The sequence below is a fragment of the Myotis lucifugus genome, unplaced genomic scaffold, assembly GCF_000147115.1.
Source record: "Myotis lucifugus unplaced genomic scaffold, Myoluc2.0 scaffold_353, whole genome shotgun sequence".
NCBI classification, from domain to species: domain Eukaryota; kingdom Metazoa; phylum Chordata; class Mammalia; order Chiroptera; family Vespertilionidae; genus Myotis; species Myotis lucifugus.
In genome coordinates this window covers 734,155-755,472 of record NW_005871401.1, presented here as the reverse complement: position 1 = coordinate 755,472, position 21,318 = coordinate 734,155, and the positions used below count along the sequence as shown (strand labels likewise).

Sequence of the window (21,318 nt, the reverse complement as noted above, 5' to 3'; positions counted from 1 at the left end):
CTAACACAATACAAATTAAATACAGCCAAGTCACCACTCCTGCCAATCAAAACCAAGGGGGCCCTTCTTTCCAGCATCAATCCTTGTCTCTACATGTCTGAAGGAATTGCTGAAGCTTTTTTTTGTTTAGCTTTGCATTTTTTAACTTATTTTTAAGAGGTCAGATAAAATGAACTCCCTGGTGAAAGATTTGGAATCCTAAACATTCCTTCTGTCGAAAGAAACTATCAGCTTGCTCTATAAATGCCCACAGTAGCCCCTGTGATTTCACAGCTAATGGTGTAAACTATCCTACAATACTCTCAGTGTCCTCAATATAATTCAAATGTATTCAGAGGTAGTACATGCATCTTTAAACCTTGGGTTTAATTTATAATCGCCTATTTCAGCATGTTTCCTATATAACATCCCCACATAATTTTTCCCGGGCTACCCAAGAAAGCCTGGTCAGTTTGATTCTTTGCTTCGTTTGTAGTTACTTGTGGAGCAATACTGGTTTTGTGAAGGACAATAGAGCACAGCACAGGGATGAGGTAGGATGTCCCTTTGGGTCTAAGAAGATATGCAGAAGGAATGAAAAAAATGCTGCCAGATGAGGCTCGCATGATTCTTGAGCTTCCAAATGTAAATTAGAAGCCCAAGCTCTCTCATTTTCAGTTGATGACTGAAAAGATCAATAGCTTTTTTTAAAAAAAATCCTCAACGAGGATTTTTTCATTGATTTTAGGGAGAGAGGAAGGGGGAGATAGAGAAACATAAATAGAAAAGAGAAACACTGATTGGTTGCCTCCCACACACGCCCCAACCGGGGAACAAACCCGAAACCAAGATATGTATCTTGACAGGGAATCCAACCCACAACCTTTTGGTGTATGGGATGATGCTCCAAATAACTGAGCCACCGGCCAGGTTAAGATCAAAAGCTTTTAATGTAAACTTTAACAGTTACCAGGCTCTCTGACTCCAGATTTTTCTGTATCTTCACCCTCCTCTCTGGGAAGATCATTATCATGCCTGTTTAATACCTCTCGCCTCCTCCCTAATCTTACCTGCTCTTTATCTTTGCTCTCACTTGTCCCTTCCACCACTATGGTCCCCTTAGGTCCTTCCTCCTGGTCTCCACACATGTTCATTTACCCTCTGCTAATGCCAGGGAGAAGAAACGTTGCCTTTGCCCTCTATTCTCTCATTTTAAAGCCAAAACCTTCTTCTTGCTATTTCCACCAAACTTCCCTAAATAACAGATTGGTCATAGAAAGAAAGGAAATTGAATTTGAGGAAAGAGAAAGGAGGTAGCAGAGTAGACGTCATATTTTTACAGTCTGGTTTGGTTAAAGATAAAGTAACAAGAGCTGAAATACATATTGGTGTTGGGGGCATTTCTTTCCTTTGGGAAGAAGAAAGCTGAGCTATGGGAAGGGAAACTGCTGGGCCAATCCTCGGGGCCCTGGAAAGGAGTTACCCTGTGCTAAACTAAAACTAAATAAACGGAGCTTTGGGGAGGAAGGGTTGACAAAGTTCATAAATGTCAGGATTGCCCAAATTTGTGTCTAAACCTTTTGTCTTTTCACTTTACTTCCTTCAGCAGCTATCAAATGCACCCTCAAGGCTTTAACTATTACCTGACTTATGTCCTAAATTCTTTTCCAGGCCGCAATCCTTGCATTCCCAACTGCTCACCAGATGTCTAAGCCGAGATATGCCATCATCAGCTCGATTCAAGATTCTCAAACCAAGCTTCTCGATTTCTGCTTCAAGCCAGTCGTGACTCCTGACTTCCCTATTTTTTTATTTTATTTTTTGTTAAACACACCACTACTCCTCCAAGCCTAAGCACACGGTGTTATGTTTGTGTCAGTAAATGGACTCTATTGTCAAGTCCTATAGATTTAATTCTCTACAAAATCCCTTGAATCTATATTTCCATGTTTGGCATGCTTGTTCCTGGAATCAGGACTAGTCTATAAGCCTCTCCTGGTTTTCCCTTACTCTACTCCACCCTACACACTTTTGTCACATTATGTTTTCTAAGGCACATTTCTGAACATATATCCCCAGCTCAGAAAAGGTCAAGGGCCCATTTTCAATCCACAATGAAAAAGTTGTTCTAGGAAACAATCCTTGATGGATGCCAAAGCTGTGAGGTGCCAGGTTGTAGGGAAATCCGGCCAATTGCACTTGACCTGCTGATCAACCAAAAACACTCCATGCCTTTTGATATAGTGAACTAGAACGTGTCACACACCTTTATAAGAGTCTTCCAAAAAGTTGAACCAGAATCTAATCAAACTTTTAAAGGAACTCACAGTTTACAAGAAATACTGAAGAAAGAAATACTGAACAAGTTAAGCAGCACCCTGAGGAAGTCATTAGACCAGTCCAGAATGTGGGCATTCTACATAGAGGATAAATGTCCTAGAAAAATTGATGACATGAACAAAATAAAAAGACAAGAAAGACAACTACAGAGTCAAAGAGATTGAAGAGTCATAGAAATGCCAAGTGTGAGCTTTGGGTCTTAATTCAGATGAACCATCTGTAAAGAGACATTTTTGAGACAATTGGGAAAATTTGAATACTATCTATACTAATAAAAGGGTAATATGCTAATTAGACCAGACGTCTTCCGGATGTCCTTCCGGACAAAGCTATAGTGGCAGGGGCCGAGGCAGAGGCAGTTAGGGGCGATCAGGCCAGCAGGGGAAGGCAGTTGGGGGTGGTCAGGCTGGCAGGGTAGCAGTTAGGGGGTGATTAGTCCAGCAGGGGAAGAGTTGGGGCATCAGGCCAGCAGGCAGAGGCGATTAGGGGCAATCAGGCAGGCAGGCAGGCAGGCAAGCGGTTAGGAGCCAGTGATTCCGGATTGTGAGAGGAATGTCTGACTGCCAGTTTAGGCCTGATCCAAGGGTCTGGCAGTTGGACATCCCCCGAGGGGTCCCAGATTGGAGAGGGTGCAGACTGGGCTGAGGGGTAACCCCACCACCACCCTCTCCCGTGCACAAATTTTGTGCACTGGGCCTCTAGTTGGGTATAATGATATTGAGGAATTATTGTTAATTTTATTAGGTTTGATATGAAATAATAGTTATGTTTTAGAAAGGCCCAGTTAGAAATTCATACTTTAGTACTTGCAGATGCAATGACATAATATGTAGGTTTTGCTTTCAAATACACCAGCAAAACAAAAGAAAATAAATGAAGGAAAGGGTTCATAAAACAAAATTAGCCATTGATAATTCTTGAAGCTGGGTGATGGCTCTAGAGAACTTCATGATAATATTTTCTATACATTTTGAAATTTTAAAGCAATTCCCAAAATAAATAATTATACAATTTAAAATTTTACTTTACATGACCCTTCAGATTCCTACCAATTAAAGTGTTAGCTTCTGCTTATGTTCAAAGTCCTCTAAATCTGCTCCTAACTTTCCTTTTCTGCTTCATCCCTCCTCCAATCCTGCCCCAATTCCCCATAAGGATCCTCTCTTCCAGGCAGCCTTGAATACCAGGTATTCTCAGAATGCCAAACCGGCTAGGGCTATAGTACACCTTTCTTGAAACTTCTTACCTAGAAACCTGAGCTATGGAGCTACTTGGGGGGCTATGGGGGGTGAACATAGTTGAAATCTGAATTTCTGAAAGAAATGTCAGTCCTTGCATTTAAAAGTCCCATCTCCACCATCTCACTATCATTACAGCCAGCCAGTCACTGATGCCTTATCTCAGTGACCTCTCTTCTCTAACTTTTTTAAAAAATATTTTTTTTATTGATTTCAGAGAGGAAAAGAGAGGGAGAGAGAGATAGAAACATCAATGATGAGAGAGAATCATTGATTGGCTGCCTCCTGCACACCCTCACTGAGGATCGAACCCACAACCCTGCATGTGCCCCAATCGGGAATCGAACCGTGACCTCCTGGTTAATAGATCAATGCTCAACCACGCTGGCTGAGCTCCTCTCTAACTTTATCTGACTCTCTTTTCTATGTTTTCCCCCCTATATGAACTCCTCCACACTTGTTTCTCTTTTATAAAACTTAGCTCACCCTGCTAGGTATAAGATTTATGCTTTATATTAAACTATCAGGTCCCTTAAGGGCAGGAAGAGAGGTATATGGGGAAATGTAACAAACATGACTTTGGGGGTTTTAATATATACTAGCACATGACCTTGGACAGATCACTTAACCTCTTGAGCCTCAGTTTCCACATCTGTAAAATGGGACATATAATAATCATCTCACATGGGAGTTGTAGGAAGGAAAAAAACATATGGTCTTCCATAAATATTATTACCCTTCCTCTCTTCTCTAATTCAAATGTATAGCCTTATTCCTTAAACATGGTGATTATACAATAAATATATTAGCAGATTTTATGCAACATACATCTCAAACAAGATATCAGAGCCAATATTAGTATTCCCTGAATAGCCTGTTGACAATTAAGGTCACAGATATCTAGCTGTATGTCCAACCTGCTTCCAATTAATGCTAATGAGGATATATTTTATTTCAGCTAGAAGCTGTGCCTTAAAAGTCACTACAATCTCTCATTTGTTGACTCATGACTCTAGTTCACAAGAGTTAAGACTAACAGCAAAAGGGATAAAACAATTTTACAGTTTTTTGAAGACAAAATGAGCTCTATCCAACAAAAGAATTTTTCCCCATCTCTCAAACATGGGCAGATATTTTTCATTCCTGTCTCCCTCCTACTAAAGTCACTAAATAACACCTAATTGCAAGCATATTGACCACAGTTCATGTGCCTGGCCACTTGTCCTTACGCTTCTTTGGCAATGGCTTTTTCTAGGTCTTCTGTTCTGATTGGCTTTTCCTGTTTATACTTCATAACCAACCCTTCCCTGATCCATGATTTCTTCTCTTTCCTCTATACCAGTGGTTCTCAACCTTGGCTGCACATTAGAATCACCTGGGAATCTTTTTAAAATCCTGATTTGTTATGGGGTGGGGCCACAACATTAGTAACAAAGAAACAGAATTTCCGGAGGATGGGGCCCAGAAATCAGGATTTTAAAAAGATTCCCAGGTGATTCTAATGTGCAGCCAAGGTTGAGAACCACTGCTCTATACGCTCTATACACTCTACACACTCTACACAATTTCCATCTATATACTCTCTGGGCATCTCACTCATTGCCATAGTTTCAGCTGCTACTTATCTACTCCATAGCCAGCTGTGGCTTCTCTCCAGGATGGCGCCTACGGCCCTCTCTTCATTTCCTCCTGGATGCCTTGTTCTCATCTCAGATCACAATCCCCACCATTTAGATTCTGGCTAATTTTCTTTGTAGTAAATTACACATGCTTCATTCAGGGTCCTGATAGCCCAAATCAAGACTTTGTATGAATTAGATAAGTAGTTTTTCCTCCAGACAGATGTAGCCCCATGCCAAGCGCAGAGCTTGGCAGGAGAAACAGGAACTGGATTTCAAACTCCACCTCCCACTTGGCTGAGCAGCCTTGTGCAGTGCACAACCTGCACTAATGTAAATGGAGACCCTGAGTTTACTGCAAGGAGCAACATTTCTTTGAGAAAATCAAAATTCCACTTTATTTTTTGCCAAATAACTCCATAGCTCAGGCTGCCAGGTAAGAAGAGGTTGTAGGCAAGATGTGTCATAACTATTCTAAGCAAAATAATAATTGACAATATTTATTCAACTACATCAACTGAGAATGCATCATCTTTGACTTATCTTCAACTCCATGCATTTTTATAAAGAAAAGATTTTTTTCCCACCCATCCCTTCTTCCCCTCCCCTCTGGAAGCCATCAGCTTGTTCTCTGTATTTATGGGTCTGTTTCTGCTTAATTTTGTTTGTTCATTTGTTTTGGTTTTTGGATTCCACAAAGTGCAATCATACGGTGTATGTATTTCTCTATTTATTTCTCTTAGCACAATACCATCTAGGTCCATCCATGTTGTCACAAATGGAAAGATTTTGCCCCAGCCAGTTTTTCTCAGTGGTTGGAGCATCAGCCCTCAGACTGAAGGGTCCGGGGTTTGATTTTGGTCAAGGACAACTACCTCAGTTGCAGGCTAATCCCCGGTCCTGGTCAGGGCGTCTGTGGAAGGCAATCAATTGATGTGTCTCTCACATTGATGGTTCTCTATCCCTCCCTTCCACTCTCTCTAAAAATCAATGGAAAATTATCCTCGTGAGGATTAACAAAACAAAACAAAAAACATATTTCATTCTTTTTTATTGCTGAGTAATATTCCATTGTATATATGTATATCTATATACCATATCATCTTTATTCATTCATCTATTGATGGACACCTAGGTTGCTTCCATATCTTGGCTATTGCAAACAATGTTGCAATGAGGAGTACATATGTCTTTTTGAATTAGTGTTTCAGATTTCTTCAAATAAATTAATATCCAGAAGTGCTACTGCTGGGTTGTATAGCAGCTCTATTTTTAATTTTTTGAGGAATCTCCAGACTGTTTTTCCATAGTGGTTGCACCCTGGTCCCACTAAGAGTGTACCAGGGTTCTCTTTTTTTCCACATCCTCACCAACACTTGTTATTTATTGATTTTATTTATCATAGCCATGTTGACAGGTGCAAGGATATTCAAATTATATATCCAATAGGGGGTTGATATTAAACTACATAAGGAACTCATACAACTCAACATCAAAAAACAACACACAAACAATCCAGTTTTTAAAAAAATGGACAGAGGACCTGAACAGACATTTCTCCAAAGAAGACATACAGATGGCCAACAGACGATGAAAAGATGCTCAACATAACTAATCATTAGGGAAATGCAAATCAACTCCATGTATTTTTTATTAAAAGAATATTTACTGAATGTGAATTATTGTGACAGATTCTGCCTGATCTAAGATCTTAAAAATAATTAGCAGTGAATATACTGATCATTTTTTAAAAATCTGAAGTATGAAGTCTCACTTCAAGTTCCTTAACTTAGGAAGGTAGTAGAGTCTCCTACAGTCATTGTTTAAGTTTAAATATGGTCTACCCAAAAGAGAGAAGACAGAATAAGATGTTAATTTTTAAAAAATTTATCTTTATTATTGAATACAGCTGTACCCCTTTTTTCCTCCATTGACCCCTCTAGCCCACCCCCTCCCCCAGATGTTTCTGGAGCTATTAATTTACTTTAAACCATTTACCTTATTCTATTTTATAGCATTCCTCCATTTTAATCTCTACACAATCCAAGAAATACATTCTGTATTGAAAATGTGGTATCAATTGCCCAGCCAGTACGATTCAGTGGTTAAGCATCAACCTATGAACCAGGAGGTCACATTTGATTCCCAGTCAGGGCATGTGCTGGGTTGTGGGCTTGATCCCCAGTAGAGGATGTGCAGGAGGCAGCCAATCAATGATTCTCTGTCATCCTTGATGTTTCTATCTCTCTTTTCCTCTCCCCTTCCCTTTCTTGCTGAAATATATATATATTTAAATGTGGTATCAATGGAATATGACTGGAGATATTTAATGAGAAAATAAATTTAGTCTATTAAGAATTTTGGTTATGATATCAAAATTATTAAACATATATGTGAAATAATATATATACATAATATATTTGAGAAAATTTGTAGATACTAATTTAAAGTTTAAACATTTACAACTGAATTAATTTTACTTCACTGACAAAAATATTTTTAACTATAACTCCTTGATATTTTTAGAAAGAATTAGACACACTTACAAATGTGCATATAAATGACTGTTTTAATAGAGAATCCTAGACTATAAAGCATATCTAACAGTTATAATTACTTTTCATGAATTCCTTGATTTTAAGATTGAACTACTTATCCTAAATCTCTATATGCTTTGAGGTCATTATTCTATTGGACTTATCCAACAGATGAAGTACCACTGTAAGGGTAACATCCATATGGCTCTGTCCCTGTGTGAATGCTGATGTGAGAAGATGTGTGCATAAGTAGGCCCTTAATAATAACACTATGGATGCCACATACACTGTTCTACGTGCTTCAGTAAGTCATGTATTAAATTAAACCAACCATCTTTATTTTATATTGAAAAACTGAAGGAAAAGAGATAACTTGCCTAGAGTTACACAGTTTGTAAGTGGAAGACCAGGATTTAAACCCCTGTCTACCCATGGAGCCACCCCATAACCTTATTCAATGTATTCCATATGCTGCTTTAAAAATAGATTGCCAGCCCTAGACAGTTTGGCTCAGTGGATAGAGCGTAGGCCTGCGGACCAAAGGGTCCTGGGTTCGATTCTAGTCAAGGACACATACCTTGGTTACAGGCTCCTCCCTGGCTGGGCTCTGGTCGGGGCTCATGCAGGAGGCAACCAATCAATGTGTTTCTCTCACATCGATGTTTCTCTGTCTTTCCTTCTCTTTTTCACTCTCCGCAAAAATCAATGAAAAAATATCCTCAGGTGAGGATTTAAAAAAAAAAAAGACTACCAAAAGCTAATATTTTAAATTGCTTCAGTCATTTCATCATCAAATGAATATAAATTTATCTTTAAATCTGCATTATTAAATGTATACATTTATTCAATAGATATGTATTGTGCATTTTCTATATATCAACACTGTATAAAGAAATTGAGATACGAAAATGAATAAAAAATTTAGGAAATAATAACTTCCACATATACAAGTCAATGTTGGATTAATTTAATTATTAATGGAAAGCTATGTGTTATTCACCTTTATTTAGACAGAATTAAAAGGAATACTGGTATATTTGATAGGGAACAAGGCATAAAGTTGGCAATAAATGTTCTTCAGTTAATTTCAGTAGAAAAGAATTCTAAGCTAGAATTAAACTTTGAGGATGATGTTATACTATTTCAGTATACAAATGACCATGTTAAAAATGTGAATTCTAATAAAATAAATAAACTGCTATTCTATGTGTTCCTTTAAAGATATAATCTACTTGGAGTACAATGGAGTCTTTCATATCATATTAACCAATTACTTAATAAAATATCTTTAAAAATCTAAGATGTTAAGACTTTAATAATCATTCTCTTTATCATCTAACCACCACATAAAATATAGATAATGGGAAATGATAATACATTATGAAATATAGCATGGTTGATTGATTACTAGTTTAATATGATAATTCTATTTTGTAGTAAAGATTTTCTACACACACACACACACACACACACACACACACACAAGCACACACAGGGACATGCTTTCCAAATTTCTTGCAGAATGTAGATGTCCTCCCCCTGCCCCCAAGACAGACTATATGGATCGGAAAAAGGTTGGACTGAAACACAAACATGAAATATGGGAATTGCTAAAGTGTTAGGTTAGAAGGAGCTTAGTATATAATTAAAAACATGTGAATAGAAAGTTAAATACTGCCCCAAAATATCAGAAATAATTCCTTACAGGGCACACACAACTTGATTTTTGTAAAATGTTGTGAAATGGCAATGACAATATCAGAACAAATAAAAGCAAAAGGGGGTTTGGGAGGGAAAGGCAAAGTGACATCTTCTACTTCTTTTCAAGAAAATACAAATGGAAGCCACACGCCTCCATGTGCAGTTGTCTGATGGTTGCTTGTGGTTTTCTCTTACATTTTTTTCTCACTGAGTAATACAGAATTACAACATGCATGCCGCTTTAGTACTCCAAATTCCTAAGGGAATTATATCTCTTTTATGCTCACATGCAACTCCAGAGAGGAGTTATGAGGAGGGCTTTTAAATTCTAAAAATGTCATGCAAAAGAAATGTCCTGGGTATGAAAGAGGTAACTTTCACTTAACAAAATGATTCCACTGATGGTGTGATTTTGGGTGGGAAAAAGGTTGAACTATTTTTCTAAAGCATATGAGACGGTATCCTGAGAAGGATTTTTAAAAGCAATTCGTTTCTACAATTTGTATTAAATTATTTACTAGTGAGAGAATGCTATTGTTTTAGCAATGTGGCATTACACACAACCACCATGAACTACTTTCTATAACTGTCTCCATTATTAAAATTCAAAGCCAAGCCTTGAATCCTACAAATAAATTGTTACAAAATAAAATACATTTTAAGCATGGCCCTGGGTTAATGCTATCTGTTTATTTTCACCAAAACTAAATATCAATATAAGTAAACTATGAAATGAAAGGAAGCAAAGGTATCCAAACTCTCCAAACCTTGTGGAAGTGAGATAATAACATTGATAAAGCTCAGTAAGATCTCAGAGTGTAGAAACCTTAGAGACTTGTGGTAAGTGGGATTACTGACTGAGGCATTTAGAATTATGAGAAGCCGATAGCTCTCTCTCTTCCTCTGCTTTCTTTTTTTATTTTTATTTTTTCACAGACATCCTTTTTTAAAAATTGTTGACACTATTACAGATGTCCCCCCAGGCCCTGCCACCCATCCCCAGGCCTTCACCACTCTGTTGTCTGTGTCCATGGGCTATGCATATATGGTCTTTGGCTACTCTCTTCACCTTCTTTTATACAGTCTTCCCCACGCCCCTCCAATTTCCATCTGTTCCACGTAACCATACCTCTGTTTCCTCGGCTTTCTTTTCCTTAACACTCACAACTCAATAGCATTTGTTGAACTTCTACTGTCTACAAGGAACTATGTCAAGTGTTGGAGAGGATACTAAAGATGAAAGAAAACATAGATCTCACTCTTGAAGATCATAGCTAGTAATAAAGAGTGAAATATCTTTTATAAATAACAGTGATACAACAGAAAGTAGGGAATTATTACTTATTGAGTGCATTCATGTACTAGGCACCAAGTTAGAAGTTATACATATATTATCTTAGTTTAATCCTCAAGCCATCTGTTGAGATAAGACATTATTATCTCTGCTTTACAGAGAGAAAAATGAGACTCAGTGATTGAGTAACTTGCCCAAGATCACAGAGCTTGCAAAGGGAGAAACTATATTCAGTTAAGGGAGAATAAAGACATCTTGATGGAAGAAGTGGTGGGTAAATATGAAAGGTGATCATATTTGAATATGTGGAAACTGAGTGTATCTGGGGTCTGAGAGGAAAGCAGTTCTGGAGAAAAGACTATATTCTAAGAAAAGATAAATGGGAAAAAACAGATTTAAAAGGGGGGAAAGTAAATGGTTTGACTTGGTTTGGATGAAGCACAGTGTCCAGAAAGAGCATTAATGAAAAATTTACAGATCAGGCTGAAAAACAGGCCAAAATAAAAGATGTGAATGCCAGGCAAGAAACTCTAAATGGTAATTACATTGAGATTCAAAGTTGTAGGGTTAGAAGAATGACATAATGACATAAACCTGATAGAAATATTTTATCTAGCTGACGTGTATAGGATGATATTGGTTGATGCTACACTTAATCCCCACTCTCAGTATCTTCACCATAGAGGCAGGAGCATATTAAATGCTCATTTTCCTGACTCCAGCAATGACTGGCTAGGCAAAAGTCAGTGGCTAGCCTTCACCACCCACTATCTGTGTCCTTGGGTTATGTATATACATATATGAGTTCATTGGTTGGTTTCTCCCCCCCCCCCTCCACCCTCCCCTGCCTTCCCTCTGAGGTTTGACAGTCTGTTAAAAAATAAACCTAGCCCTAACCAGTTTGGCTTAGTGGATGAAGCATCTGCCTGCGGACTGAAGGGTCCCAGGTTAGATTCCAGTCAAGGGCATGTACCTTGGTTGTGGGCACATACCCAGTGGGGAGTGTGCAGGAGGCAGCTGATCGATGTTTCTCTCTCATCGATGTTTCTAACTCTCTATCCCTCTCCCTTCCTCTCTGTAAAAAACCAATAAAATATATATTAAAAAAATTTTAAAAATAAACCCAAAGACATAGAAACATAGCTCCATGACTCTTAACACCTGGTAGTAGAGGGACAAGGAAAAGGAGGACCTAGGATGAAGAGAGGAACACAGAAAGGGGATGTAGGACTGGGAAGCCAAAAAAGGACTCAGTTACCAGAACAGGGATGCTTTGATCCTGGCAGAAAGCCAATTATTACAAATAAAACATGGCACCAGAACCACACTTAGAGCAATGGCATTGATCCTCAGTCACCTGCATGTTGGAAAAATGCCTCTTTAAATACCTCATGTTTAGGGTCCTGGCTAAAACTGGGGATTTCCCAGATTTGGAGATGTGGCTAAGTCATCCTCAGATGGTGGGTCTGTGAGAATTGACAGGACTCCATATCCTTCTTGACTAATATTAAAAGAACTACAAAAAAAATAGAGGTTGAGTCTGTCTTGAGCACCACAATTTCACAGCCTTGTCACTGTGCCTTGAACATAGTACCAGCTAAATAAATACTTGAGTGAATTGAATTATGTTACTATGAATTAATGAAGATATATCAGGGTGACTTTTATGGCAACAGATTAATTTTGCCCCACCCCCAAATAATTAGTGTTAGTTCGAAATAGAAATGCTCATGTCTTTTTTCTAGCTTCCTTTCCTTCTTTCTTCCCTTACTTACACTCTGTTGTCACTGTCTTTTCTTTTAACCCAAACCATTTTTTTAAGTCTTTGGGACATTATTTACTCTACCCTACCCCTTTTTCTCTCTAAGAATTTGATTTCCTTTGTTTCAGTGGATTCACAGCAATATCCTCTTCATTCATTTCCTTGCCTCTTTTCCATCTTAACCACAGCTGCTAGAATTACCCTTTTCTTTCTAATACCCTTTCCCCATCTTATTTCCCTTGTCAAGCACCATTTTCTCACCCATTTTGGTAAATGCAAAGACTCACCTCCCTTCCCCAAGGCCTATTTTTGTATTTATTTTCATGCTATCACTGCAGCAGGGTTACTTTCATTTAGCTTTCCTGTCTTCGCAGTTGTTTAAAAATCGAATTTAAATCCATCTAACCATCTTTAACTTTAGAAAGATGATGGAAAGAACTCCCTTCTGCTGATATAACAGATGTGCTCCTTTTGCTATTGGTCTGCAAAATGAAACCTTATTAATCTGGAGGTTCTTACTAAAGAAATGCAATATTAAAGAAGCAAAATTGAGTTTTATACTCTCTAAGGAAGAGTTTTGCACTGTATAATAATACTGTGAAAAAGATGACATGGGAATATTTACCCTCTGCAAGAAAACTCTCACAGACATAAACATTTGTACATGAACAACAAGTTGCCAATTATAATTCTGCCCAAATCTTTTATAAACTTGAAAGGATGTGCAATTTCCCAACTCAAACATTTACAACTCTTTTTTTGGAAGTTAACTGTTTATAAATCTGATTTTATCTTCCCAGAGGAATCATAATATAAATATAGTTTATTTTCCCAGACCAATTCACAAAAACCTATTCCTAATGTACCTAAAAAAATTCTTGCCTAATCAGTTTGGCTCAGTGGATAGAGCGTTGGCCTGCGGACTCAAGGGTCCCAGGTTCGATTCCAGTCAAGGGCATGTACCTTGGTTGCGGGCACATACCCAGTAGGGAGTGTGCAGGAGGCAGCTGATCGATGTTTCTAACTCTCTATCCCTTTCCCTTCCTCTCTGTAAAAAATCAATAAAATATACTTTAAAAAAAATTCTTGTACAATAGAAACAATACTGGTAATTCTCCTAATGGAAAAATCCATTGAGAGTTGGAATTTGGGATTTTAGAAGCTTTCTCTCACAATACTAACCAGTCACAGGGAAGGTCTCTGGGTGACACGGATATGACTCAGGAAGAAGGTTTTGAGGACTAGTTAAGGAAACTTACTTGGAGAAAGCTTGTTTAGATGGCAAACTTTCTTCTTCCTTATCCTCCCTTAACTAGTTACAAAAGGAGATAGGGGGGAGAAGGTAAAGAGAAAGTTTTGCAATTTTTGTGCGCTTCCCTTTCCCCACAGTTAAAAAAAATGTGCAAAGAAGACACAGGGATGAGGGAAGAACAGGATCAGCAGGGAAGAAATGCAGGTAAATTTGTAATTTTGAATCTTATATTTATAAATAACAAAAAATAAGTTATGAAGTTTATAAATCTTATAAAATTAGAAAAACTGAAAAAGATAAAAATTTAAGAAAAAAGTGGATATCCTTTTAAGTCATCAAAGAGATGATTTTTTTTAAAAAAAGGAAGACATACCCAGTTATTATGTACATTGTATATGACTAAAATCATTTTTAGTGACCCAAATAACAAAACATGGACATTTTAAGAGAAATTTGATCAAATAAAAGAAAGGTTTCAAACATTTAAGAGCCCATTATAATTTCTTAATTCAGGTTTTAAATGTACATTGTTTGCTTTTTCATTATAAATCTGGATGAAACAAATTTAATGTATAGTTTACAAACATTTACTCAAAGAAAAACTGGATTCATGATAAGGTGGTATTGTATAACTTATAAAATACTATAACTGCTATATATATTGATAATTGCATTTACTATATAAGCCATTTCTAAGTGTTTATATTTTTAGTTAGATAAAATTTGTTAAAAGCCTACTTTATATTTAACATCCACTTTTTGTTTAAAAAAAAATCCCGAGAGTAGATTAGGGGTTAGAAAAATAATACATAAACTGGCAGCCAAAATTAAGGAAGATCAGAGCAGGTTACCATTTGAGAATGCCAATCATATTCTCCCTCAAAAGTTTCTAAAATTTTCAAGTGGAGGCAGCTATACAAAGTTTATTTTTCTGAAGTATATTTAAGACCTGACGTAAAGTTATTCTGAAATACCATAATATACTCTTTTTAAAAATGTTTGTTTATGTTCAATTTCATGGAGGAAATAGAACTTTTTTAAAACAACAAAAACAAAAAACCCCTCACCTGAGGATATGTTTTTATTGATTTTTAGAGAGAGAGGAAGGGAAAGAGAGACATTGATCCATTACCCTCCATATGTACCCCAACCAGGGATTGAACCCATAGTCTTTTGGTGCACAGGTTGATGCTTCAACCAACTCAGCCACTCAGCCAGGGCCCATAATATACTTTTAAGTCTCAGCTACAGGGACCCAGAATGTTCCTAGTTCTGTCTATCCTGGGCTTCCTATGCTGCTAGTTCACCATCTCTCTTCTGCTCGTTAATTGTAGCGGTACACACAAGATTTATTATGATCTTGTTCTTTTTACAGTTATTCCTTTTAACATCTCATTAACTAATATGCTTTTAATGCTATATTTTTGTCCAATTTCCAAATCGTTACATCGATATCTAAATTTCTCACTCTTTGTTTTGTCAATAGGACACTTGCTTAGCAGATGTAGGTGTCAACCCACATCACTGCCTCCCTCCAAGACAGTGGTGGAATACAGGTTCCATAAGTCCTTATGGCTTCCTGCATTCCTCTAGCAGCTGGATTATGCTAGACCTTCTGGGGGCAGGTCAGAAGTGACAGAGAGTTAACACCAGGCACAACTCTCAACAATGAAGAAAGGTAAATTAGTGGGTAGATACATCAATTTCTGTGCGCCTTGGTGGGACGAGTCTGAGGCAAGCTCTACACAGTCTCTCCTAAGTTCTTCAGCAGGACTGAGCCCCAGTCCACAGCAGTAACCTGTTCATTGATGCATCTGTTTCCTGGTTTTCATGCCCTCCCTGTGTTATATTCCCACCTCCTCACAATGCTTCCTGGGATCATCTCTCAGATAAAGTACTTATGCTCAAATCCTTATCTTAAGAACTGCTCTGGGATAGTGAGAGGTGATACAGGCTAAGACAGAAGTTCCATTAAAACTTAAAATATGTTAAACATTATCATCCTCTCTCAAATGTCTTTGATTAACACTCTAATTTCTTTCATTGTCTATTATCTCATTTCTTCCCTAGAGATATGCAGGGGTATGAGGGTTTTAGAGACAAACTTGACTCCTGCTCCCTGTTTTATGGTATCATCCCAGGTGAGTCATTTATATATGCAATACTTCCCAAGGCTGTTTTATTTTATTTGATAATCAAATAAAATAAAACAGGCAAAACACCTTTTACTTTGTCTTCATCCCGGTATAATGTAGCAGTTGCAAACTTAGGGAATAAGCTACAACTTGCTTTGATGAGTTTTTTCCCTCCAATAATTACCTTGAATCAACTAAAAATTTTAGTGAAAAATCTCAAATAATGCATTTTTTCAATGAATATAAATTAATTACATGTCAAACTTTTTCTCATGAGTGTAGTGTGAAGAGGACTGCTCTATTGAAGTATGTGGGGATTTTTGTTTGTCAGACATCATTAATATACAGAGCTCATAAAAAATATAAATAATATTCTCTTGGTCTAATATGAAAATTAGTACATAGTGACAATTTATGATATTGACTAACAAAGATATTATGAAAGTCATTTATTTATCAAACAATCTAGGACAGAAATAGCATTTGGTATGTCGAGGGGAAAGAAACATAAGGGACACTCAAGAAATAATTATGTTATTTACAGGTATTACAGGGTTAAGGGTGAAACATTAATAATGTCAGTTCCTTCTCTATAGCTTCCTACAGACTACAATAAGTAGTAATATTAAATTTGTTGTTTGGTACTGACTCATTTCTGAAACTCCCTCCTTTTGTACTTTCATCTTTATACACATTACTTTCTTCTAAAATTTCCTCATTTTCTTCAATGATTTAGGGCTCAAAAGATTTTATGTTGACTGTATTCACATTTAATTATAAATCATGTCTTCAGCAGTTGGTTTATATTGAAAGTGGGGAATGAATTCAGTATCTGTCTATAATGAATCAAATGAAGCTGGTAGGAGGAGAGTCTACATGATCAGAGTCTGTGGATTTCCAATAACGTTATTAGTACATGATTAATCAGTACCTAATGTGAGCCAGTTCATAGCCGACATCTAGTAAGTCGTTCTGTCTTACATTAAAGTCCTGTGGCTCTGTTTCAGATCAGTTAAGCGTTTTGCTTTAGATGATAGTGCATTGTTAACTTGCCATCTGGCCCAACAGCTGACGTGGCTCATACAGCCTTGAAGAGGCCCCGCTGAAGCTCTACTCCTGGGAAATATTTGGTCTACTGTGTGGTGTCATGATTACTGGCTCACAGCTTTTTATATCCGCTGAAAAAGAATTGCAGAAAAACCTCTATACTGGAAAATTCCTAAATTGGAATTAATTTGTTAGAAGAGTTCACTTACCTGAGGACCAGGCTGACCCTGAAATTGAAAAAGAAAAAGAAAGAGTTACAAATGGGTTTTCTTCAGTGAATTGTTCACTTAAAACTCCAACTAGTTCTGAAATTTTTTTCAGAATATTTCTGAAGATAACAATCAATACCTAACTACTGGCAAAACTTTACTTTGTGGTTTTAAGATCATATTATAGTTTACATTTTTACTCTATGTTATCATCTAAGATCTTGATATTATGGTCTATTACATGTAACTCCAAAATGACTCAAGAGTTTTAGTATGCTCTAGAATCAAATTGCAGAAGGAGAAGGCAAAGGGAAATCTACCTCACATGATCATAATGAATGGTTAGTGAAAAAGAGGGTGTACTCGCACAGACTATTACTGTGAGCTACATATTCCAAGATGGCACAGAGTGAAGGAAAAAAGAGGCAGATATCTTAGTTTTAGAACTCACCAAGGCTTTGGATTTCTCATTGTTTAATAATATTTTAATCATTTTTAAAAATAAATATTTCTCTCTTATTGTGCATAATCCAGCCTATGGGCATTTTGAAAGGACAGGAGGAAAGGGTTTGGCCCAATTAAGTGCATCATAACTCCTCCAATAGTCAATAGATTATGTAACCTCTGGCCAATCTAATTCATTTGGAATGTCACTTTCTTGTTTAAGCTGATAACTTCAAAGCAGCATAATTGTATATGCTTGTCACTAAGAGAAAAATCACCTGTGAATAAAAGTATTGATTACACATCACCTTCTTAAAATCTCCAGTTGGGTTTTGTGTAAGATGAAATGAAAGAAAAAGTTCACACTGAGTTAAGGAATCTTAAAAAATACATTAATAATGTACAAAATCTCATTGCATCAGCAAAATGCCACTGAGTATTATTCAGGAAAGCATGGTGCTAATACAATTCCCAGAGAAGACTTGCTCTCTCTTAGCCCCTCTCTGAGCTTAGAATTTCTTTGATGATTTGTTCTCTTACTGGGGATAGAACAAATGATTTTCAAAAGCATTGTCTGAAAATGTGGTTGGCCAGGTTTTGTGTAATCAAACCACGAAGGGGAGCTAAACCAGGCTGCTGTGGAGGTTACTCACTCCACTCCTGTACTCTTTAATGGTAGAGAGAGAGAAAGAGAATAATATTCACTAATTCCTAACCAAATACCAGACACTTGGGATTTGTTATTCCATTTACTACTGATAAACTTCCCTGCATTTTACAAATGAAGAAACTGAGACTCACAGAAATAAGTGAAAAATCACACAGTCTATAGTTGGGGAGGCAAAATTTAAACCAAATCTGATTCTGAAGTTCATGCTTTTCCACCCGGTCATTCTGCCTTTTAGTCTGGAAGTTTAAGAAAAAAAGAAGTAGGCTTGCTCAGATCAACGATGACACTAGAGCACTCTTCAAGAGACTGGACTTTCTAAACCTCCCATCCACTCCTCGGCTACAAGGTGAAGCTCTGCCTCCAGATGCAGACCTCCAACCGGCAGGACCAGACTGCTAACTGATGCCTGTCCAGAAACCAGGTCAGCAAAGGTTCTGGAGGGGAACAGACAGCCCTAACATCGGCTCTCAACTTGGAAGACCTACAAAGGCAAGGCTCTCCACTTACACGCAAATATGGATCTTGCCAGATCCATGTAATAGGTGAAATTGCAACACATGCTCACTCTCACCTGCCCTCTCAATGTTTTAAGCTTCTGACCTTTCTGAAATTTAAAACTACTGCAAACTCAGAAATGTAAACATTTATAAAACCTTGGAATACATTACATCTCTTGTATGTTTTGGTAAAAACTCAAATGTAGGATTCTCCAAAATCAGAAAGAATTTCTTCAAAAGAATATATTTTAGCATTGTTGCTGAAATTTTTTGCTTGTCCTACAACTGAGAATTTTCCTGTCTGTTTTTAAAATGTGGCATTTGTGTCATTACACTGAACAAATGATTTTAGCATAATGTGTACATATATTTATGTTATTATATATAAACATACATTGTGTTATACATTTTATATTAGTGATAGTGAGAATAAATAGTAAATGATAGTGAAATGAAAACGTTGCTGTATACTTTCCAAATGAGCATTAGAAAGTATACAGCAACAGAAAACTCAGATTGCCCTAACATGTGAAATGAATTTCAGGTGTGCATGCATGTGAATGTGTTTATGTTTGTCTGTAGGGTGGGGAACATGAAAAAGAGGGATGGAAGTGGGTTAGTAGAGAGGCTTCCCAGAAAAACGATGCATACAACATGACAAATTTGGTAACTCTCCCTAAAACATGGATTACACAATGCAATCCTTATAAATCTTACCCAAGATTTTAGGACTGCCTACACTCAGTGTAATGTAACAAGCTGTGCACTAGCAGACACAGTGGAATACCTGTCAGAAAACAGTCTAGCAACTGGAATATTTTCTTTTTATTTTATGTATTGATTTTAGAGAGAGAGGAAGGGAGGGAGAGAGAGAAAGAGAGAGAAACATCGATTAGTTTTTTCAGTTATTTATGCATTCATTGATTGATTCTTGTATGTGCCCTAGCTGGAGATAGAACCTGCAACCTTGGCTTATGAGACGAAACTTTAACCAACTGAGGTACCCGGCCAGTGCCAGCTAGAATCCTAAAAGAGTCATCTAAAGAGGGGAGGTATCTGTGGGCGTGGCAGTGAGAGTTTCCTGCCAGGTGCTGAGCATACAGGAGAGAAGAAAAGAGCCCAAAGTGAAGCTGGTCTCAGAAACACCCTGTGAGCGAAGGCATTAGGTGGTAATGTCTTCCTCATGACAAATCACCAAAAGAAATATCCAGAATTTTCCATGTTGCTTCTGAGTAATTCACTGAGGAAAACAAGTATTTTCATTCATTAGTGGATATTTTTCTAGTCTACTGTAATTTATAAGCAGTGAATATTACTAATAATCAACTATGAAAGTTATTTTTCCATCTAAAATACTTTTTAAATGAATAATTTATAAATTATGATGAAAACTCACAAAATACAACTTAGTTGAATTTTAAAAATAAAATTCCTGAAAAGGACCTTTTTAGCAAATAAATCACCAAACTGTTACTGTAAATAAAAACTGGAATTGAGTATAATCAAGAGCCATGCCAAGGGAAATAGTTAAATCACAGAAATATTGACATTTGGATCAAACATACATGCAAAGATGGAGAATGCCCAATGCTCCCAGGGGCTGATTTACTGAATGTCAACAGCTCAATGTAATGCCCTCAAGACAGCTAAGGCACCAGGTAAAGTAAAAGGAAAATCAAGGGGAGCCAGCTTTAAAAAGTGGTAATGGGGGGATGAGGACACATTTGTAATACCTTAACCAATAAAGAAATTTAAAAAAAAATTGCCGAAACCGGTTTGGCTCAGTGGATAGAGCGTCGGCCTGCAGACTGAAAGGTCCCAGGTTCAATTCTGGTCAAGGGCATGTACCTGGGTTGCGGGCACATCCCCAGTGGGGGGTGTGCAGGAGGCAGCTGATCGATGTTTCTCTCTCATCGATGTTTCTAACTCTCTATCTCTCTCCCTTCCTCTCTGTAAAAAATCAATAAAATATATTAAAAAAAATAAAATAAAAAGTGGTAATCAGAACAGTATGGTGGAAAACAATCAGCCAGTAGCTGATGCTTGACTGAAAAGTGTTCAGAACAAGCTGAAAGTTTTGTGAGGCAAGTAAACCACAATGGAACATGATAATGAGATGACATATCACTGGAGGATGTACTGTTACATTAGGCCAATAAAGAGCAATATTAACCATTCTCTGCTGGGCTGTTATCACAAGTATGGTTGCCAGAAAGTGCTAACACTCTTCCTAAATCTACAAAGTCTTAGATTTCTGACTGAGACAATTAGATGCACTACATGATACTTCTTTTATGGATGGTAAATCTGTGGCATCCCTTTTCAGCTGGGAAAAATACTGTTTTTCCATTCCCACATGCACAGATAGGCACACAAAATTTGTACTTTTAATTTTTAAATATATCTTTATTTATTTCAGAGAGGAAGGGAGAGGGAGAGAGAAGTAGAAACATCGATGAGAGAGAATCATTGATTGGCTGCCTCCTGCAGATCCCCTACTGGGGATTAAGCCTACAACTTGGGCATGTACCCTGACCAGGAATCGAACCATAACCTCCTAGTTCATAGATCAACGCCCAACCACTGAGCCACAC

The 21,318-nt window shown here is 37.3% G+C and overlaps 1 protein-coding gene across 4 annotated transcripts in view; it reads right to left on the bottom strand.

Moving 5' to 3' along the window:
* Positions 1-21,318, bottom strand: part of COL25A1 (collagen type XXV alpha 1 chain) — a 472,442-nt gene that overhangs the window by 162,428 nt on the left and 288,696 nt on the right. For all 4 annotated transcript variants that reach the window (XM_023764848.1, XM_006101373.3, XM_023764849.1 and 1 more), the window contains exon 5: positions 17,114-17,131. In XM_023764848.1, coding sequence (XP_023620616.1) covers positions 17,114-17,131 — 18 coding nt within the window. The remainder of the gene's footprint in view (positions 1-17,113; positions 17,132-21,318) is intronic.